Here is a 22,021-nt window from a genome sequence, read left to right as displayed (position 1 = left end):
GTGAAAAAAAAAAAAAAAAAAAAAAAAAAAAAAAAAAAAAACATCACCTTTATACGTTCGTTTTCAACACAACCACTATCATCTTTGATGTGATTTTCTACCCAGGTACCAAACCAACACTACCAATGAGCTGCTCAACACCATCATTGAGATTCAACCCAAGGAATCTGCAGGTGATGGCGAGAGAGAGTCTAGAGAGACAGTGGTAGCACGACTCGCTAAGGATATGTTGGCTAAACTACCGCCCATGTATGAAAACCACGTGTGTAGGGATAGGTAAGTCACCCACAGAGAGACAGTGGTAGCACGACTCGCTAAGGATATGTTGGCTAAACTACCGCCCATGTATGAAAACCATATATGTAGGGATAGGTAAGTCATCCACGGTTTGAGACATTGGGCCATCCACTCACTATCAGGTAGACCTGACAGGTACAGCTGAAAAGGTCCGCCTGTCAGGTCTACATGATACCTGATGAGCGCACACACACTATCAGGTAGAACTGACAGACGGACCTGATCAGGTGTACCTGATAGTGAGTGGCTGGCCTTAGATTGTGTGATCCTATTAGACAAGGGACCCCAAAAAAGAGGCTAAAGTTCGAATGACTTGGGCCGATAACTAAAGGCCTGAGAAAAGTGAGCTTTTTCGAAACTTTAACTCAAAATAAATTCTATATTATAAGTAAACACTATTATTTTACATTACTTTTCTTTTCGGTGTTCAGATACAAAGCAATGGGCGCTACCAGGCCTCTAGTGATTGTACTGAGACAAGAGATAGACCGAATGCAGAAAGTGATGAAAACCGTATCAACAACACTGAAAGATCTGCTACTAGCTGTGGACGGTATTATCATTATGAATGAGGTAATTCTACTTTTGTTAGTATAGCAAGTAAACATTCCTAACATGCTTTTATTATGTAAAAATCCATTAATTGTTATCATTAAGTTGTCGTCGTTGTTGTTGTTTTGGTGTTGTAGCGGCTTCAGCTGTAGCCGAATGGTGATGGCAGAAAAAGGGAAGGATATCTTTTTTCTGCCATACACCGGGGTGATGGTCTCTAGCCATGTTTAATTGGTTCGTCCTGAACCGCAGTCAACCATTGTGAGGACTTGGGTTTATTCTTTAAAAGCAGAGAGAACCCTTTGAAGAACCAGCTAGGCTGGTTAGGGTTAGCTATTCTTCTCCCTGTTTGTAATCCTACAGCAAGACACTGGTCTGCTCCCTGCTTGAGATCCCCCAGCCAAACGTTATCATGAAGTAACCTCCGTCAATGGGTATCACACTAGACCGGAGGCGCTGGGTTCGATTCCGACGGGCTCTACAAGACAAGACATAATTAGCTAAATTCCATGAAGGGTGGATAAGGTATTCATTTTTATTATTATCATCATATCCATCATTATTCTTATCACTTCAGACACTAAAAGACTCCTTGGACAACATATTTGACGCCCGGGTTCCGTCCTCATGGAAGCGGGACTCCTGGCTATCCTCATCCCTAGGGTTTTGGTTCACGGAACTCATCGAAAGAAACGAACAGCTCAGTTCTTGGCTGTACAATGGAAGACCTGATCAGTTCTGGATGACTGGCTTCTTTAATCCGCAAGGTATAATTCTATTTACAAAAGAAAATATTTTTTACTGCCTCGGTGGATAAATAATAATTATTATTATTTCAGGTGGAGCTGCTTTGGATTTGGCCAACTGTCCTCCCAAACCTGCTCCATGGATAACAGACATCTCCTGGTTGAATATTAACGAACTCAGTCGTCTGCCTACCTTTGAAGAGCTCCCAGATCAGGTATGATCTCTTTAATGATTATTGCTTCATTAAATTTTACTGAAGTAACTTCGGGGCGTAGTGGTCAAGACGCTCGCCTGGTAAACAGGAGGGCGTGAGATCAATCCTAGGCTAGGCATAGTATTTTATCCTGATTTATGTTCTTTGTGTACAAATAAAACAAAGTATTTTGGTAAAGAGAGAGAGAGAGAGAGAGAGAGAGAGAAAATATGACCATGGAGCTCTAAGAAGGGTTAGGTGGTATAAAACGCCTCCGGCGTTAACCTCGCTTATTGGTTTATTTATTTATTATCATTATCACTCAAGATTTCGTTCATTACAGGAAAGGATTTTGGTTATGGATGCATATTTAACCTCTCGTCTCCTATTACAGGTCTTAACTCCATACACAAAAAAAGCCTCTCTGAGGCATAGGTATAGGGGGCAAACAGCCTCAAAAGATGGAAAGATGGGTTAAGCTTATATGAATCTCCTATTACAGGTGAAAAATAACGAGAAAAACTGGAAGATCTGGTACGGCAAAGCTGCCCCAGAGGAAGAAGTTATTCCCAAATACGACGCACTCAAACCTTTCTATCGCCTCCTTATCGTAAGGTAAGCATTGTGGTGTTGAAGGGACTTTTCAGTCCTATCCCAGCAGAACAAACAGGTTAAAGTGGTCAACAAATGGTATTTTATCCTGATTTATGTTCTTTGTGTACAAATAAAAGTATTTTGGTAAAAAAAAAAGAGAGAGAGGGAGGGAGAGAGAGAGAGAGAATATGACCATGTAATAATGGAGCTCTAAGAAGGATTAGGTGGTATAAAACGCCTCCGGCATTAACCTCGCTTATTGGTTTATTTATTTATTATCATTATCACTCAAGAGTTCGTTCATTACAGGAAAGGATTTTGGTTATGGATGCATATTTATCCTCTCATCTCCTATTACAGGTCTTAACTCCATACACAAAAAAGCCTCTCTGAGGCATAGGTATAGGGGGCAAACAAACCCAGGAAAGGATTTTGGTTATGGATGCATATTTAACCTCTCGTCTCCTATTACAGGTCTTAACTCCATACACAAAAAAAGCCTCTCTGAGGTATAGGTATAGGGGCAAACAACCTCAAAAGATGGGTTAAGCTTATACGAATGTCCTATTACAGGTGAAAAATAACGAGAAAAACTGGAAGATCTGGTACGGCAAAGCTGCCCCAGAGGAAGAAGTTATTCCCAAATACGACGCACTCAAACCTTTCTATCGCCTCCTTATCGTAAGGTAAGCATTGTGGTTAACCAGGATTATGGTGTTGAAGGGACTTTTCAGTCCTATCCCAACAGAACAAACAGGTTAAAGTGGTCAACAAATATCGATTGCAAATATTTCGGGTTACTTTCTGGTGTTCTCGTGTTGATCCAGCTCCTAAATAGGAAGTGTTGTATTCTCTTATCACCCACAGGATGTGCTGGTTATGGATGCATATTTAACCTCTCGTCTCCTATTACAGGTCTTAACTCCATACACAAAAAAAGCCTCTCTGAGGCATAGGTATAGAGGGCAAACAACCCCAAAAGATGGGTTAAGCTCATATGAATGTCCTATTACAGGTGAAAAATAACGAGAAAAACTGGAAGATCTGGTACGGCAAAGCTGCCCCAGAGGAAGAAGTTATTCCCAAATACGACGCACTCAAACCTTTCTATCGCCTCCTTATCGTAAGGTAAGGATTATGGTGTTGAAGGGACTTTTCAGTCCTATCCCAGCAGAACAAACAGGTTAAACTGGTTATTGAAGCTGTTAATTGCAAATATTTGAACGGGTTACTTTCTGGTGTTCTCGTGTTTATACAGCACTTCAATGGGAAGTGTTGTGCCCTCTTATCACCCATCTGATGAGAGATGTACTACAGCATGTGCAAGCTACAACACAGACCACAATACCCCATATAGGTACTTATAAATAAAAAAAAAGTCCCCTTGCCCTGGTTAGATTATGGTTTTGAAGAGACTTTTCAGTCCTATCCCAGCAGAACAAACAAAACTTGTTACCCACGAAAACAAACAAGACATGGTATGTTTTTTAACCGTAGTCGTACTTGACCGTTTATTACCGTACCAGATCTCGATCACCGTACAAATACGGTAATTGCCGTATTTGAAACGTATTTAACTCTGAAGCTAGTATATTCCATCCTATTTTATTTTTATGAAATGTAATTCTAATTAATATTCCAGAGCCTGGTGTCCTGACCGCACCCTGATGGAATCCAAGAAGTACATCACTCAGTCCCTGGGCGCTCAGTTTGCCGACCCTGTTATCTTCAACATGGAAGCCATGGTGTTCGAGTCCAGGCCTAGGACTCCTCTGGTCAATTTCCTCAGTATGGGCTCAGATCCTACCGTAGAGATAGAAACTCTCGCTAGGAAGCTGAGAATACCGTGTCAGTCTATCAGTATGGGACAAGCTCAGGAGATACATGCTAGGAAGCTGATTGATGCGTTTGTAGTTCAGGTGAACCCACGTATAAAACAGGAAGTATTCCAAAATCTTAGCGCACACACACTATCAGGTAGAACTGACAGACGGACCTGATCAGGTGTACCTGATAGTGAGTGGCTGGCCTTAGATTGTGTGATCCCATTAGACACAAGGGACCCCAAAAAAGAGGCTAAAGTTCGAATGACTTGGGCCGATAACTAAAGGCCTGAGAAAAGTGAGTTTTTTCGAAACTTTAACTCAAAATAAATTCTATATTATAAGTAAACATTATTATTTTATATTACTTTTCTTTTCGGTGTTCAGATACAAAGCAATGGGCGCTACCAGGCCTCTAGTGATTGTACTGAGACAGGAGATAGACCGAATGCAGAAAGTGATGAAGACCGTATCAACAACTCTGAAAGATCTGCTACTAGCTGTGGACGGTATTATCATTATGAATGAGGTAATTCTACTTTTGTTGGTATAGCAAGTAAACATTCCTAACATGTTTTTATTACGTAAAAATCCATTAATTGTTATCATTAAGTTGTCGTCGTTGTTGTTGTTTTGGTGTTGTTGTAGGGGCTTCAGCTGTAGCCGAATGGTGATGGCAGAAAAAGGAAGGGATATCTTTTTCTGCCATACACCGGGGTGATGGTCTCTAGCCATGTTTAATTGGTTCGTCCTTAACCGCAGTCAACCATTGTGAGGACTTGTGCTTATTCTTTAAAAGCGAGAGAACCCTTTGAAAGCTAGGCGCTCCCGTGAAGGTTGTAGGCTATTTTCCGGTTCGTTTTTATTAAGCTACGCCGAGCAAAACCACTAAATGGATGAGTGACATGAACGGTCATGCCTTAAGGATTTCGGCTAGTAATTGATAAGGGTTTTTAGATTTTTTTTCTTGAGGGATGGAAAGTGTTTTTGTTTTGTATTTTCATTACACATTTCCGAGTTTATACATTCTTCTTGCCTGCACACTTCCTTTTATTTACTATTTTTTAAAAGGTTTGATAAGAAACTGTCACGGCAAGGTCTTATCGCCCCGAAATTGAAGGGAGAAGAGTGATAGGAAGAAGGCATTAAAAGTCCTCCAACTGTAAGCATTAGATCCTCTCCTACCACCTATAAGTATTGAGATTTGCAGTGTGAAGTTGAAATTAATATTGATCGCCTCTGTGCTTGGAGTTCGGGGTGCACTTAGCCTCTTGAGGACAATTGAGTAGCTACTAATCGAGTAGCGACCAGTGGCGACATTACCAGTGTAAAAAGATAGATGATACGAGTAGATGAAAATTAATAGTAGACACTTAATAATGCTGTGATATCCGCAAAAGTTGTGAAGAAGATCTCTGCTTTACCACAAAGATTCATGATTGATTTGATTTTTTTACAAAAGATAGATGATACGAGTAGATGAAAATTAATAGTAAAGGAGACACTTAATAATGCTGTGATATCCGCAAAAGTTGTGAAGAAGATTTCTGCTTTAGCACAAAGATTCATGATTTGATTTTTTTAAAGGAAGGTGTATTTGTGTACGGTCTATTCCTGGAGGGTGCTACTTGGGACAGGAAGAACAATGTGCTTGTAGAATCTCAGCCCAAAGTACTCTCCACTTTGATGCCAGTCATACATATTACTGCTGTCAATAAACCCTATGTCACTGATCCCAAGTTGTACACGGTAAGTGCTTGAGGTAATTTTCAGGTGGAGGTTAAACACAGAGGAAAAGTACTCTCCACTTTGATGCCAGTCATACATATTACTGCTGTCAATAAACCCTATGTCACCGACCCCAAGTTGTACACGGTAAGTGTTTGTGTTAACTTTCAGATGGTGGTTAAACACAGAGGGAAAGTACTCTCCACTTTGATGCCAGTCATACATATTACTGCTGTCAATAAACCCTATGTCACCGACCCCAAGTTGTACACGGTAAGTGCTTGTGCTAAGTTTCAGGTGGTTAAACACAGAGGGCTAGGCTTGAAAAATAGAAGAAAAAATATACCAAATATTTATTATTATTATTTTAAGACTATCCTAGCCCTGTGTTTATCGCAACCTCAATTTACATATTGAGTAGAGTAATTTCAAAATGGGTACATATCTATTTTATTGGAATGTCAATAACATAAAATGAAAACTAAAATACACTTATTCAACACTCATAAGAAATAGGAATACAAAAGTTATATTTGTACCTCTATTCTGCTTTTAAAGCTTAAAATCGCTAGCTTTCGAGATCAAAATAATTGCACCAGGGGGGAAAAATACTACTCAATACCCAAGAACCATTCTACAAAGCTTGTAATCTAATACCGCTCGCACACAAACAATACGTATCTCTCCTATGATATACGCGGTATAATATTCGTCCCAATAGTTCTTGTTTTTCGTAGAGTAAAAATGAGACTTTAATCATCAGAATCTATTATTGTACCCAAGAACTGACCCAAATTGAAATTTTTGACAACAAAAAAGAAGTGGAATACAAAAGTTATATTTGTACCTCTATTCTGCTTTTAAAGCTTAAAATCGCTAGCTTTCGAGATCAAAATAATTGCACCAGGGGGAAAAATACTACTCAATACCCAAGAACCATTCTACAAAGCTTGTAATCTAATACCGCTCGCACTTTCAACTCTGATCTTGCCTAGTAAAGACCTTCTATTGTCCTTGAAATTTTACCCCAATTAAATTTTCAATGAGTTATTATTGAAACTAGGTATTGGTTAATATTTTTCAATGTAGAAAATAGTGTTGAAAACATTGCTGAACAATAACTTTTTCTCTCATACATCTGCTAATTTCCTCCCTTGGCACACGGTCATAAGCTTTTTCCAAGTCAATAAATATACATGTTAGTGGCTTATCTACTAAAATTTCTAAAGAGGAGAAATTTCACAAATTGTCTATTTGTGTCCTCTCTTTCATAAAATACAATTTACCTGCACCACCCAGAGGTGTTTGTTTCACATAAGTCTTGTTGATCTTATTGATAGAAAATGAGTCCAACTCCTTCACTGTTTGCTTGATTTTTTTCCCTCGATATCGTAACATTTTTCACACGTGTTTGTTTCACATAAGTCTTGTTGATCTTATTGATAGAAAATGAGTCCAACTCCTTCACTGTTTGCTTGATTTTTTTCCCTCGATAACGTAACATTTTTCACACCTTACACAAGACCTGAAAAGAGAAGAACTCATATTAATAATAAAATTCCAGGTACTTGTTCAAAAGTTTCATGTTGTAGTATCAAAAGCAGCAAGTACACTGAACTACACTAACTCATCTTCCAATATTTAGTTTCAGGAATTTTGCAGATCTACCTTTGCTTTTGGTGAGTAGATAACTCACCAAAGTACCTACATAGGTGGGTGTTGTAGCTAAGTACATAATTATCTAGCATTTCTTTCCAGTACATTCACTACAACAAAATGCTTACTGCTTCTGTGATTAGAAACAAACTTATCATTCTCCCCCTCTTACTTGAGTTTTACAGTTCTACCTACATATGCTGAGCAAGTTAAGAAGTAGGAAGCTACCTTGATAGAATACTTACCAATCCTTTTCGTAGATTTTCTCCTGTTTGCTTTTGGTGAGTAGATAACTCACCAAAGTACCTACATAGGTGGGTGTTGTAGCTAAGTACATAATTATCTAGCAGTTCTTTCCAGTAAGTACATTCACTACAACAAAATGCTTACTGCTTCTGTGATAACCTTACTCACCAAAGTACCTACATAGGTGGGTGTTGTAGCTAAGTACATAATTATCTAGCAGTTCTTTCCACTACATTCACTACAACAAAATGCTTACTGCTTCTGTGATTAGAAACAAACTTATCATTCTCTCCCTCTTACTTGAGTTTTAAAGTTCTACCTACATATGCTGAGCAAGTTAAGAAAACAAAAAAGAAGTAGGTAGAGCTACTTTGATTTATTTTTTACTATGAAATTTATTTTTTAAAATGAAAAAATACAGTAAGTATGGGTGAAAATGAACTTGTGATTTATCTACTAAAATTTCTAAAGAGGAGAAATTATATCCTAGAAAACCTCTTATTTACAGTCGAAACTAGACTTCCAGATCAGGTTCATTCTCGGAACGGCTGGTTTTCTCAGAAGACATCCTTCTACTTCTATTCTGCTTTTGAAGCTTAAAATAGCTAGCTTTCGAGATCAAAATAATACATGGAGAGTGCTACATTTACTGAAACAACCGATCACCTCGTATTTTTTTCAGTGCCCAGTATACAAGAAGCCTGGGAGAACAGGACTCAACTTCATCACCAAATTGTGGCTTCCTTGTGTACAGAACGAAGAGAATCATTGGATATTGAGAGCTGTGGCTCTGCTCTGTGACACCAAATAGTCCAGTTAACCTTTTATATTGCTTTCAACTTGATGATTTCAATATGAGGGATGGAAAGTTTTTTGTTTTGTATTTTCATTACACATTTCCGAGTTTATACATTCTTCTTGCCTGCACACTTCCTTTTATTTATTATTTTTTAAAAGGTTTGATAAGAAACTGTCACTGCAAGGTCTTATTGTCCCGAAATAGAAGGGAGAAGAGTGATAGAAGAGGAGAAAGCCTTTCCGTGAACGAACCTTATCCGTTTAGGATAAAATCCGCCCCGGGCAGGAATCGAACCCGCGACCTAGCGCTTACAAGGTAGACGCGCTACCTCTAAGCTAACTAGGTTGGTCTTCCTTTTATTATTTTACCTACTGACGGTACATGGGGTTTCCCCACTACAATATTCTTAGAATCTAAACCGTGGCGAAACACGGATTTATTACAATTTTTTATATTCAATGCCTTGATTGAGATTCGAATCCGAGTACTCCCGCTTACTACACGAGCGCCTTAACCTCTAGATAGATTACGATTATCTATCCTCTAGATCTAGATGGATTACACGGATTTCTTACAATTTTTTATATTCAATGCCTTGGTTGAGATTCGAATCCGAGCCCTCCCGCTTACTACACGAGCGCCTTAACCTCAAGATAGATTACGATTATCTATCCTCTAGAACTCTAGATCTTGATAGATTACGATTATCTATCCTCTAGATCTTGATAGATTACGAGGCACTCGGTGCTAATTGCTTTGTAAAGGGTAGACGCGTCTAAGCTAACTAGGTTGGTCTTCCTTTTATTATTTTACCTACTGACGGTACATGGGGTTTCCCCACTACAATATTCTAAACCGTGGCGAAACACGGATTTATTACAATTTTTTATATTCAATGCCTTGGTTGAGATTCGAATACGAGCCCTCCCGCTTACTACACGAGCGCCTTAACCTCTAGATAGATTACGATTATCTATCCTCTAGATCTTGATAGATTACGAGGCACTCGGTGCTAATTGCTTTGTCAAGGAGACAAATACACACTGAGTGCTAAAGGGTTACGTGGCAGTGTTGCCGTAAGGATCACAGTGGGTGTGTACGGGTTAAGATGGTGTTGAGATCTTCTGAGTGAAATTATCGAGGAAGTTTTTCAAAATTCCTGCAACAGAGGAAGACAGAAAAAATTCATTTTAGAACTTCATATATAAAAGTTAAAACTGGGTGCAATAGTCCTACATTCTGGACTCTGCACACAGGAATTTCGTCAGAAAACACCCCCTTTTCAATGTAATGTGCTCGTAAAACTGTAGGACGAAAACATCTTCGGTTACACTTGAATAAAAAAATTACCAGGAAGATATCAAACCTCTTTAAAAAAATCACCTTTCTTTTTTTCTTCTTCTTTAAAGACGTTCGATACTAATGTACCTACTACATCTCCATAGCTCTAAAGTATTCTACTAAGATTTTATCCTGAACGCATAATGTTCGTTCTCGGAACGGCTGGCTTTCTCCTATCCTGTCTTTCTTCGATTTCGGGGCGATGAGACCTTAGCAGTTACAGTTCCCTCTATCAAACTTCTTTAAAAAAAAATTACCTTTCTTTTTCTTCACTGGGTGCAATAGTCCTACATTCTGGACTCTGCACACAGGAATTTCGTCAGAAAAGACCCCCTTTTCAATGTAATGTGCTCGTAAAACTGTAGGACGAAAACATCTTCGGTTACACTTGAATAAAAAATTTAACAGGACGAATACAAAAACTGTTTTCATTTCACCTTTTTTTCCTTCTTTTGCTTTCAAAAGCTAATTAGTTTGGAGGGTAGCGCGTCTGCATTATAAGCGCTAGATCGCGGGTTCAATTCCCGCCTGGGGTAGATTTTATCCTGAACGCATAATGTTCGTTCTCGGAACGGCTGGCTTTCTCCTATCCTGTCTTTCTTCGATTTCGGGGCGATGAGACCTTGGCAGTTACAGTTCCCTCTATCAAACCTCTTTAAAAAAATCACCTTTCTTTTTTTTCTTCTTTAAAGACGTTCGATACTAATGTACCTACTACATCTCCATAGCTCTAAAGTATTCTACTAAACCTTCTTTTGCTTTCAAAAGCTAATTAGCTTGGAGGGTAGCGCGTCTGCATTATAAGCGCTAGATCGCGGGTTCAATTCCCGCCTGGGATAGATTTTATCCTGAATGCATTATGTTCGTTCTCGGAACGGCTGGCTTTCTCCCATACTGTCTTGCTTCGATTTCGGGGCGATAAGACCTTAGCAGTTACAGTTCCCTCTATCAAACCTCTTTAAAAAATAACCTTTTTTTTTATTCTTTCAAGACGTTCGATACTAATGTACCTACTACATCTCCATAGCTCTAAAGTATTCTACTAAGGCTCCCTGACTAATACTACAGGTACCTGTTACAATGTAAACACCTCCCAGGACGCCAGACAGTCGAATGAAGAAGTTAAGGAACGAATCTCGCGTCTCCTTGACAATAACTTTCAGCGCATTCGTATTATACTTGAAAAATATGCCGGACATTCCATGAGAGCCCACATCGTGGTCTATAACCCGAGACAATTCCTTGGCCGAGTATTGGTACGTGCGAAGTGTCGTGAACATGGTGTCCACATCCGTAGGCACTACGTCGATAAAATACTGGAACAACATTTGTTCTGAAAGATGAAAAATAATATTAAACCCTAATAGAATTTCAGTCTTTTCCTTTTCACAATGTCCTTGTGAATTCCGAGTTTTACCGTCAATCTCTTTCTCAGGTCATAATCTAATGATTGGTTTGTATCAGCAGATGAGTTTTTCTTCTCCACTCATCTCTATCCTATGCGATTCTCTTCATCTAGCAACTTCAATATTCATGATTTTGAGAGGAAACTACGAATTTAATCTTTATCGCTCATCTGACGAGGGGCATGCTACGAGCTACGACACATAAGAGTCCAAACAGTGATGTACGTGGACCTTACTCACCAAAGTACCTACATAGGTGGGTGTTGTAGCTAAGTACATAATTATCTAGCAGTTCTTTCCACTACATTCACTACAACTTCTGTGATTAGAAACAAACTTATCATTCTCCCCTCTTACTTGAGTTTTACAGTTCTACCTACATATGCTGAGCAAGTGAAGATGTAGGAAGCCACCTTGATAAAATACTTACCTACCAAATCTTTTCATAGATTTTCTCCTAATATATTCAAGACATTGATGATTGAATTATAGCAATGAGTTCCACAGACAATATTGAAGTTATTGGGTTTAATTTAAAGGATTTTTTGATTCTTCCTTTCCACAGCCAGTCAGGTTATTGGTTATTAGACTTATTAGTGGATTCGGAAGTTATGGGCAGCAGGCAGCTTTTATTTCAGTAGATTTTTTCCGAGACAAAAAAATGAAACACGAATACAAATTTTATCACTTGCAGCTAAATATTTTCAAAATTTCGCGCCCCTAGCCCACATCTTTATTTTGACCAATGAACGCCTTTGAATTTCCCCTCCATTTCTCCTTCTTCCTCAAAAGTGCGCGCTGCGCGGGAATTTTTTGAAAAAATTAAAAATCCAATTTTTTAAAATTTTGGTGAAAACGAACAGCAAAAGACAAAAGAGTGATCTGTAATTCTGTACTGTATCTCCTCCTGATTTCCACTTTCCAGTTTGAGTGAAGTATTCTATCCCCTTATCAGGAAAGCCATGGGAGTAAGAAAATTCTAATAACCCCTAGCCCAAGAACAATATTTTCAAAAAAAAAAAAATAGCAGCATTTCCCTAATTTTGGCACCCGGTTTATATTATCTCCCACCCCTTCTGGTGAGAACATAATAGTGTGGCTTGGATCTCATAATTATTGTGCATAACAAATAAAAACAACAAATCAAACCCTCTTGGATAGACCCTATGGTCCCTGTGTATAACTATGTACTCACCTCTTTGATTTTTGATATTGCCTCTTTCAAATTCTGGGAATAATATTTAGGCAAACACAAATGCCCTGTTGAGGACTCAGGCATTTGAAGATGACGGCAGTTTCAAAACATGAGGTAAATCTTATTAATATTTAGCACAATTCCCTTTAGGGATTGGGGAATCGCGTGCTGCTGGTTTCCTGGCTCCACTCAGGCTGGGTGAGGTCAAATTGACAAGGTAGCTTGTCACTAGATGGTGAGGAAAACCATTGTCATAAGAAGACCTAAGTTGTTCAAAGTGATTTTAAACCCCCATACCTACCTTCCCACCTTCCTTTAGGGGATGAGCTAGAATGTTCCATCTCCACCCAGGGTTAGGATTGCATCTGCCCATTGGACTTGACTCTCTGTGTATTCATTTCTAGAACACAGGGTTGAAAATAAGTACACCAATCACTTTGAAGCTAGGTATGTACCTCAAGAGAAATTGGGCTTCGGGCCCGTGGCAGTCTGCCATTCTGCCTTATGGGTAATCCGGCCCTGAGGCTGGGTGAGGTCAAATTGAGAAGGTAGCTTGTCACTAGTTGGTGAGGAAAACCATTGTCATAAGAAGACACAAGTTGTTAAAAGTGATTTTAAACCCCTATACCTACCTTCCCACCTCCCTTTGGGGATGAGCTATTTAGGGGATGACACTACACTAAATATACTGTAATTTGTTCACAAGCAATGATAATGAAAAATTGCTACAAAAATTTTCTATTCAAGCTTGCTTTAAGAGTGTTCTAAGGCTGTTAATTATTATTATTATTTTTTTTTTCTCATGGTTTCAGGTGTTGAAGGTGTTTAAACAGCTTCATCAAACTTGTAAGAAAGTATTCAATGGTGATCATCAAACTTTGAATGGTGAGTTTATGAAAATTCCATATTCTCCAATGTTACTCATTATTTAGCTTTAAAGAAACAGTTGTTGCCAGCCTAGTTAGCTTAGTTGGTAGTGCGTCTGCCTTGTAAGCGCTAGGCCACAGGTTCGATTCCCACCCGCGGCAGATTTTATCCTTATGGGATAATGTTTGTTCTTGGAACGGCTGGCTTTCTCCTAGGTTTCAGGTGTTGAAGGTGTTTAAACAGCTTCATCAAACTTGTAAGAAAGTATTCAATGGTGATCATCAAACTTTGAATGGTGAGTTATGAAAATTCCATATTCTCCAATGTTACTCATTATTTGGCTTTAAAGAAACAGTTGTTGCCAGCCTAGTTAGCTTAGTTTGTAGTGCATCTGCCTTGTAAGTGCTAGGCCACGGGTTTGATTCCCACCCGCAGTGGATTTTATCCTTATGGGATAATGTACGTTCTTGGAACGGCTGGCTTTCTCCTATCCTGTCTTCCTTCTCTCTTCAATTTCGGGACGATAAGACCATAGCAGTTACAGTTCCCTCTGTCAAACCTCTTTAAAAAAAAAAAACTCTGATCCCTATCCATCTCCTTGTTGTCCCTCCTAACTTTTATTAACATACTGGTATAGAAGATAAAAATACCTACAGTCTAAATTCCAGTACATTGCAAGTTATGTAATGTTTTGTCCTGTTTAGACTCAGGCATAGAATTGAATCCAATGAGTAAAGTGTTCCGATCCCTAATTTTATTGGCTGCTTGTAGGAATGTTCCATCTCCACCCAGGGTTAGGATTGCATCTGCCCATTGGACTTGACTCTCTGTGTATTCATTTCTAGAACACAGGGTTGAATATAAGTACACCAATTACTTTGAAGCTAGGTATGTACCTCAAGAGATATTGGGCTTTTTTTAGTGATTTACTTAATACTGACAACTAGATCATTCCAAAGGTCTTATCATTCAAAAATTTAAGAGAGAAGGACAGGATAGGAGGAAGCCAGCAATTTTGAGAATGAACCTTATCTATTTAGGATAAAGTTTCCCCAGGTGGGAATAGATCCTGCAACCTACTACCTTAACACAGTGAAAAGTTTTTTGAAGGACTTCATAATGTACTTTATAACATTTCAATACAGTATTGGGCTTCTTTTAGGGATTTACTTAATACTGAGAACTAGATCATTCAAAAGGTCTTATCATTCCAAAATTTAATAGAGAAGTACAGGATAGGAGGAAGCCAGCCATTTTGAGAATGAACCATATCTATTTAGGATAAAGTTTCCCCAGGTGGGAATAGATCCTGCAACCTACTACCTTAACACTGTGAAAAGTCTTTTGAAGGACTTTATAACATACTGTATAACCTTTCAATACAGTCAGGTTCCTTCATACTTACTTTGTGACAAATCTGTACTCAATATTTGCTCTTGAGAGATACAGTAGGTTCCTTCATACTTACTTTGTGACAAATCTGTACTCAATATTTGCTCTTGAGAGTTCTGTCTTCATGTTGGATTCAAAATTTTCTTGTATTTGATGGCTAGCAATTATCTTGCTCACGTCCCAACCAGAATCCTGCAAGCATATCTTGGTTGTCCCTCCTAACTTTTATTAACATACTGGTATAGAAGATAAAAATACCTACAGTCTAAATTCCAGTACATTGCAAGTTATGTAATATGTTTTGTCCTGTTTATCTCTCTTGAGAGTTCTGTCTTCATGTTGGATTCAAAAGTTTCTTGTATTTGATGGCTAGCAATTATCTTGCTCACGTCCCAACCAGAATCTTGCAAGCATATCTTCAGGTCTCTCCCATCTGTATCATAGGTTTTAGACAGTTTCTCATAGCGAGTGTATTTCTTCAGTACAAGCACCTTGTTGAATTCTTGTTTAGTTGAGGAACTCATGGCTCTGCTTATACTCTGGAATAGTGCTGAAAGAAAAAAAAAGCAAGAGATTGTATATTCAATGTAACAGACTTTAGAGGTATCACTTAGATATAACTGTGAAGTTAAAAAAAAAATCTGTAACCAGGAAAACAAATGCACTGTTTATCTTCTTGTTACAGCTGCCCGCATAAAAATCAACGAAGAGTTCAAGAAGAACAAACACATCAGTTCACCAAGGAGTATTGAAGAGGTAAGATTCAATGTTTTCAAACTCCTTTATGTTCTAGTACTTAAATTTTATTTTCCAGAACATTGCAGAACACACACAAAAAAAAAAGATGTCAAGTTTTAAACATAATTTATGGAGAATGCCAGTTCATACTTCAAATATGTAATGCTTTTTTTAATACAAATATGTATGTACAAGGGCTCTTCAAAGTAATGGTCCAACCAAATGTAATTTTAACTTGGTTGGAAAATTGTTGCAGCTGGTTAACTTGGCAAATTCAGTTGAACATGAACTGAAAACCACTGTGGTTCAAGCAGTGGAGACCAAGCCTGGGGTATTTAGACTCCAAATTACACCTGATACCGAGACCTTTGAGAATGTCCCATTTGATGAAAATGTGACTCCTGCCCAGCTCAAAAAAGCCAGGCCTGTACAGCAGAAATGTTGCAAGGATGAAGGATGAGGAAGATTGTTGGATTTATGTTTCTAGTCATTATTGTGAGAGGAGATTCCCCCCATTGTTTCTTACTATCTAGGTTGTATTCTCAAAATTTGTGGAAATTCAATATTTTATTTATAGTTTCCTCTTATACAACCCTTTGAATTTAAAGGGGGGAGGGGAAATGAAATGATATGTACACGTTGTGGAAATTCAATATTTTATTTATAGTTTCCTCTTATACAACCCTTTGAATTTAAAGGGGGGAGGGGAAATGAAATGATATGTACATTGTACACATTCTCAAAATTTGTGGAAATTCAATATTTTATTTATAGTTTCCTCTTATACAACCCTTTGAATTTAAAGGGGGGAGGGGAAATGAAATAATATGTACACAGGTAAGTACTTAGGTACCTTAAAAACTAGTATTCAAATGTCATGTATATTTATTTACCTTTTGATATAATGTGAAATTGAACATTATTTGAATATAAATGTTTTTAGAGATTTAATATTGCATAGCAAAAACCATATTTCAATTTTCTTTTTTCTCCCTTTCTCTATGATCTCTGTCTTGAAATAAATTGAGAAGAGGATAATCAAGAGGATATATTAGAGAAAGAGAGAAGTAAGAACAAAAAATATTTACATAAAATATTGCTAAATCATAATAATTATTTAAGATGACTTTATGAAAGCCTCTAAAACTGTTTGGAAGTTTTACTTAAATATAAATTGACTGATGCAATTTAAGGTAGGCACATCCCTGTCTAAGATTACCTCTACATCAAAAGTCACGACTATAGGTACTGGTGATATTGTTAAATCTCCAACTAAAATAGACAAATTAGTTTTCAACTTTTCAAATGTCTTTCTCAGTTCTTCAGTTATAAGAAAATAGGCACTATGTAGTAAAAGTGTGTAAGTGTTATATCTCACCTTTTTGAAGGTCTTCAATTTTCTAAGAAAAAATCCATAAGACTTCTATCTGATCTGCTCACTCATAAAAATACCCATCGACTGCGCTTCAGTGCCTTGGAAATTGGTTTTGGTAGAGTCTTTCTTCGATGTCACATTATTATTCTCTTAGCTATTCATGATAGTGTTTTTGACTGGGCAGGAGGGTTCAAGCCTTAGCACCAGACAATGATATAGATCTGTAGATATTATAGGTATACTCACCTTGACATAAACATGCATGAGATCACAACATACTCTGGATTACCAAAACCATGTGCGTAAATTAACACAAAACTTTCTGGTAGGTATTTCCATACCGGAAAAATTCACAAACAACACAGTGATGGTATATTTAGTGAGGGTGTTACGGTTTAACGTCCGTTCCCACTTGCCGTAAGTTTCATCCGATTTTTTTTTTCTGCATGTCCTGATTACAAATTAAATGAGTGTTCCCTTACGCATGATACGATTTTTTTTTCTTTTTTTTTTCGAACGACAAGTAGGAACGGTTGTATTAAGATATAGTGAGGGTATTAAGATTTAGTGAGTGGTAGGTATTAGTTGGTGTTAATTCCGTTAGTTTTTGAAAGACTTTATCTTCCTCGGATTATCTCGGAATAGAGTTCAATCGTAATGTTAGCCTCTCTGCATTTACTTTGGGGACGCAGCAATCCATACGAGCTACAGGAGTGCTATCATATCAACCCTGAATTTCAATTCCGAGATAATCTGAATCCCAAAACCATGTGCGTAAATTAACACAAAACTTTCTGGTAGGTATTTCCATACCGGAAAAATTCACAAACAACACAGTGATGGTATATATATTTAGTGAGGGTGTTACGGTTTAAGGTCCGTTCCCACTTGCCGTAAGTTTCATCCCATTTTTTTTTTTCTGCATGTCCTGATTACAAATTAAATGAGTGTTCCCTTACGCATGATACGATTTTTTTTCCCCGAACGACAAGTAGGAACGGTTGTATTAAGATATAGTGAGGGTATTAAGATTTAGTGAGTGGTATTACGACATAGTGAGAGGTAGGTATTAGTTGGTGTTAATATCTCGGAATAGAGTTCAATCGTAATGTTAGCCTCTCTGCATTTACTTTGGGGACGCAGCAATCCATACAGGACTACAGGAGTGCTATCATATCAACCCTGAATCTCAATTCCGAGATAATCTGAATCAGAGAACAAATGCAATTTTCACATCCCTCTAAAGGAAATTTGTCCCATTTGCTGTTGTATACTGTTCAATATTTAATGATTAGAATGATAGGCAGCTGCCTACCATTATGACAACATACCTTTCACTTACACAACACCCATAGCCCAAGCAATGCCCATGTAGCTCAAATGACCTACAAAGTCTATAAAAAATTGTCTGACTGATAATATTTTTATCTATTCAAAGCAAATGATTTGAGCATATTGTAATGAACTAATTACCATCAAGTGTTTTGATGAAAATTCATATAAGTAGCTCTTGATAATATTTTTATCTATTCAAAGCAAATGATTTGAGCATATTGTAATGAACTAATTACCATCAAGTGTTTTGATGAAAATTCATATACCCCAAGCAATGCCCATGTAGCTCAAATGACCTACAAAGTCTATAAAAAATTGTCTGACTGATAATATTTTTATCTATTCAAAGCAAATAATTTGAGCATATTGTAATGAACTAATTAACATCAAGTGTTTTGATAAAAATTCATATAAGTAGCTCTTGTTGTGAGTCATGGAAGGAGATAAGAATGTTATTTACCTGAGCAATAATTCTGGGGGATAATTTGATGCTGGATCATGAACCACATGGTTTATCAGAAGGCACTCTTTGTAAACTCATCTCAACTGATTGGATGATTATTTGATTAAGCCTATGGATTAAGCTCAGGTCTGTGTCCTGTGATCCAGATTCAGATTCTCCTTCCGGTTTCCGGTATGCTTATCAAACACCAAAGGGTAGATTTTTTTAAAATAAAAATTCAAATTTTCGCGGTCAAAATTGTTGGGAAAACAGGCGATTTTTTTCATGTGATTTGATCGCAGTGATCAGACATTAAGCCGCGTCCACACTTCATTCGATACGCCTGATCAGTGTGGCCGCTGCTTGAGCTTCCGTTTGGAGTGTTAAGACTCGTTTTCGAGAATGATCGTAAGTTTTTAACACAACTGTACCTACTACTAATGAGTAAGTATACGTACAACGGATAGTGGAACGTATTGGAAAAGTCTATATATTTGAATCAGAGAGAAATCCGGATGCTGCAATACCTACAAGGGCTATCATACAAACTAATAAATATATGTATAGCGATCAGAAAATACGATTTACACTGTTAGCATTACTATAATGGGTCATCTTGTTCCAAGCTGACAGTCTAAATAAAGCATTACTTATCCGATATCTGACTAGAAGTTCACTGGCGTTCATAATCAACTGCAGGTTTGACAAAGTTGAACAAACAATAAAAACAATAAACCTTCAATAGGACTTTAGTTCCAAGTCCCTTACTTTTAGAAGGGCTCGGTTTAGGCAGTACATCAAGTGTCCGAGGCCTAAGCTCGAGGTATGTTCGGTCGTTAATCTTCCCTACTCTGGACTAAAGTTAGGAAAAAAGCTCACGTTTCTCAGGGCTTTCGGCCCAAGTCACTCAAACCCTGAAGAGAGGGTTCGGTTTAGGACGAGGCTAAAGAAATGTATGGCTTGAACAAAAAATAAAACAAGTACCTAAACCTTCAATTTTTTGGTGTTATTTCTTTATTTTTAGAAATCAACCAAAAATAATTTTATTGAGATTGACAGAAATTATAAAAATAATAAAAGTACTAAGCTATCGTGTGGTTCTGATAATGAATTAGAATAAAATAAAAACTACCTAGTATAATAAATGTAAAACGAAATATACTACGATTAAGAATTGTAAACTAATGTTGGCACACTCTAATAAATATTAATAAAAAAAGAATTGTAAACTTATGATAGCATTATACTAGAAAATAAAAATTAACAGACAACATAAAAGTGGCAACTTTTACAAAAATACAAATTGTTTTTTCCTTCGTTTTCAATTAGGTACTAAAATTAATGTAGTTAGTACTTAGGATAAAATAATATAATTAATGTAACATGACGTATGTAATATGTATAAAGCTATATTTATGACTAGACACTATAGTTTATAGTGGGGTTTTGACATATTAATACTTGAAATGGTAATTTTTTTTTACAGTGAATAAAAAGTAGGTACTAAATACTTCCGGAAAATACTAGTTCGCGGATTTCGCGATTTTGTTCGCGGATTTTGCGATTATGTTCGCGGATTTGGCAATTTTGTTCGCGGATTTGGCGATTATGTTCGAGGAAAATACTTTCCTAGTTTCAAAAACAATATTGGTTTTGCCATTTTTATTTTTGTAAAAGATTTGCTTTTCAAAGAGAACAAAAAAATTACCAACTACGAAAAAGAGACTAAATATAAAGAAAAGAGTACTTACAGTGAAAATCAGTGCGAGTGCTTAAACCCCACTTTGTCAAGAGTAACACTAGCCACTATTACAAGAGACAGAGAGAGGGAGAGAGGAGAAAAGAAAAGAGAAGGAACGATAAAAAGAGAATAAAAATTACAAATAAAGTATAAAAGTTCTAAAAAAATAAATAAAAAAAGTGAAAACAGACTAAAAGCTAATAAACATAGTTTCACCTCTGTAGTTTTGTATGAAGTCTTATTCTCTTACTTGAAATCCAATATAAAAACCCTATCTGTGATATTCTTCTTGAAAAAAACCTCTCATATCTTTCAGTGTCGAAAATTTTCGGAGACACGTTTTCAAAACTATTTAACCCCACTTTGTCAAGAGTAACACTAGCCACTATTACAAGAGACAGAGAGAGGGAGAGAGGAGAAAAGAAAAGAGAAGTAACGATAAAAAGAGAATAAAAATTACAAATAAAGTATAAAAGTTCTAAAAAAATAAATAAAAAAAGTTCAAGAGAAAACAGACTAAAAGCTAATAAACATAGAAGAGAGAGGGAGAGAGGAGAAAAGAAAAGAGAAGGAACGATAAAAAGAGAATAAAAATTACAAATAAAGTATAAAAGTTCTAAAAAAACAAATAAAAAAAGTGCAAGAGAAAACAGACTAAAAGCTAATAAACATAGAAAAAAAAGGTTAGAGATTCAGGAGAGAGCGAAAGGAAAGTTAGTAGTATTACTTTCTATTTTAAGGCACAAGCAAAGACACAGACCAATGCAACCAAAGTGGACTCAAACTACAAAGCATGTGACCAAATGCGTGGTGAAATACATCAAGGTGCATGTTTCTACTGTAGAAAGTTTCATTTTCTTATTTGAAATCAATAACTTTCTCTCATATAGTGTCGAAGTTAGGCTGACAGGGAATAGTTTTGAAAACGTGTCTCCGAAAATTTTCGACACTGAAAGATATGAGAGGTTTTTTCAAGAAGAATATCACAGATAGGGTTTTTATATTGGATTTCAAGTAAGAGAATAAGACTTCATACAAAACTACAGAGGTGAAATGAAACCAAGCATTCTACGGGACATGAAGGCTGGTGCTGGTGATTATTATAGGTGGAAATATGAAGGATTACGACTCCGATATGAAATTTAAATATTGATCAGTAGTCCCGCCCATCAGGATTCGGCTCGAGGATTTCAAAGTGTTGTTGTTGAGGATTACGACTCCGATATGAAATTTAAATATTGATCAGTAGTCCCGCCCATCAGGATTCGGCTCGAGGATTTCAAAGTGTTGTTGTTTTTACTAATCCAAAGGAATTGATCACTAGGTCATTTTCCTATTTCAATTTCAAAGTAAGTTAATTCATTCGGAGACGTATTGTGTGTTAGGAAGAGATGAAGGTGTAGGGGTGATGGACAGTTGTTCTAGAGTACATGCGATGGCCACTAGATTGAGCTGTCGGATAGCATGCAGGGCTAGAACGTCCTGGTGTAAACGGTTCGCGGATTTCGCGATTTTGTTCGCGGATTTTGCGATTATGTTCGCGGATTTGGCAAT

General features: G+C 37.2%; 3 protein-coding genes and 1 long non-coding RNA gene across 6 annotated transcripts in view; 2 read left to right on the top strand and 2 right to left on the bottom strand.

Annotated features, from left to right (window-relative positions):
• LOC103505124 (dynein heavy chain 8, axonemal-like) overlaps positions 1–8,674 on the top strand; it is a 69,848-nt gene extending 61,174 nt beyond the window's left edge. The window contains exons 40-51 of the mRNA XM_026820493.1: positions 106–276; positions 729–870; positions 1,427–1,658; positions 1,689–1,810; positions 2,292–2,399; positions 2,957–3,064; positions 3,399–3,511; positions 4,026–4,289; positions 4,594–4,735; positions 5,342–5,368; positions 5,794–5,955; positions 8,519–8,674. Coding sequence (XP_026676294.1) covers positions 106–276; positions 729–870; positions 1,427–1,658; positions 1,689–1,810; positions 2,292–2,399; positions 2,957–3,064; positions 3,399–3,511; positions 4,026–4,289; positions 4,594–4,735; positions 5,342–5,368; positions 5,794–5,955; positions 8,519–8,647 — 1,720 coding nt within the window. The 3' untranslated portion in view covers positions 8,648–8,674. The remainder of the gene's footprint in view (positions 1–105; positions 277–728; positions 871–1,426; positions 1,659–1,688; positions 1,811–2,291; positions 2,400–2,956; positions 3,065–3,398; positions 3,512–4,025; positions 4,290–4,593; positions 4,736–5,341; positions 5,369–5,793; positions 5,956–8,518) is intronic.
• Positions 6,316–6,899, bottom strand: LOC113465732. Its single transcript, XR_003390350.1, has 2 exons — positions 6,782–6,899; positions 6,316–6,473 (listed from the first exon to the last, which is right to left on the bottom strand). It is a non-coding gene; the product is annotated as an uncharacterized LOC113465732 (long non-coding RNA).
• Positions 8,675–12,208: 3,534 nt separating the features above from the next.
• LOC103505116 (complex III assembly factor LYRM7) lies at positions 12,209–16,132 on the top strand. Of its 2 annotated transcripts, none has more exons than XM_026820498.1 (5): positions 12,209–12,400; positions 12,660–12,691; positions 13,667–13,739; positions 15,522–15,592; positions 15,831–16,132. In XM_026820498.1, the coding sequence occupies exons 2-5, from the start codon at positions 12,668–12,670 to the stop codon at positions 16,032–16,034; spliced, it is 372 nt and encodes a 123-aa protein (XP_026676299.1). In that variant the 5' UTR covers positions 12,209–12,400; positions 12,660–12,667; the 3' UTR covers positions 16,035–16,132. The 2 variants fall into 2 exon arrangements, with proteins under 2 accessions (XP_026676299.1, XP_008467647.1); XM_008469425.3 differs by lacking the exon at positions 13,667–13,739 and adding an exon at positions 13,390–13,462 and having other exon boundaries at positions 12,210–12,400.
• Positions 12,522–19,002, bottom strand: LOC113465728 (NAD kinase 2, mitochondrial-like). 2 transcript variants are annotated; one of them, XM_026820496.1, is made up of 5 exons: positions 18,745–19,002; positions 15,175–15,386; positions 14,913–14,962; positions 14,159–14,285; positions 12,522–12,661 (listed from the first exon to the last, which is right to left on the bottom strand). In XM_026820496.1, exons 1-5 carry the CDS (start codon positions 18,791–18,793, stop codon positions 12,566–12,568), a joined length of 534 nt encoding a protein of 177 aa, XP_026676297.1. In that variant the 5' UTR covers positions 18,794–19,002; the 3' UTR covers positions 12,522–12,565. The 2 variants fall into 2 exon arrangements, with proteins under 2 accessions (XP_026676297.1, XP_026676298.1); XM_026820497.1 differs by having other exon boundaries at positions 14,913–14,958; positions 15,171–15,386; positions 18,745–19,001.
• Between the last annotated feature and the right edge of the window lie 3,019 nt (positions 19,003–22,021).

Source organism: Diaphorina citri, unplaced genomic scaffold (assembly GCF_000475195.1).
Source record: "Diaphorina citri unplaced genomic scaffold, Diaci psyllid genome assembly version 1.1 scaffold152, whole genome shotgun sequence".
Classification (NCBI taxonomy): Eukaryota; Metazoa; Arthropoda; class Insecta; order Hemiptera; family Psyllidae; genus Diaphorina; species Diaphorina citri.
The sequence above is the reverse complement of the archived record's forward strand: the minus strand, read 5'-3'. Positions and strand labels throughout refer to the sequence as shown.

Coding starts and splice junctions, on each gene's coding strand:
- LOC103505116 (XM_026820498.1), top strand. CDS start 12,668: ATGACGGCAGTTTCAAAACATGAG. Junction 12,692..13,666: donor CGGCAGTTTCAAAACATGAG/GTAAATCTTATT, acceptor CCTAGGTTTCAG/GTGTTGAAGGTGTTTAAACA. Junction 15,593..15,830: donor CACCAAGGAGTATTGAAGAG/GTAAGATTCAAT, acceptor AAATTGTTGCAG/CTGGTTAACTTGGCAAATTC.
- LOC113465728 (XM_026820496.1), bottom strand. CDS start 18,793: ATGTGGTTCATGATCCAGCATCAAATTATCCCCCAGAATTATTGCTCA. Junction 15,387..18,744: donor CCCCCAGAATTATTGCTCAG/GTAAATAACATT, acceptor TTTTTCTTTCAG/CACTATTCCAGAGTATAAGC. Junction 14,963..15,174: donor AAGAAACTTTTGAATCCAAC/ATGAAGACAGAA, acceptor TTTGAATCCAAC/ATGAAGACAGAACTCTCAAG.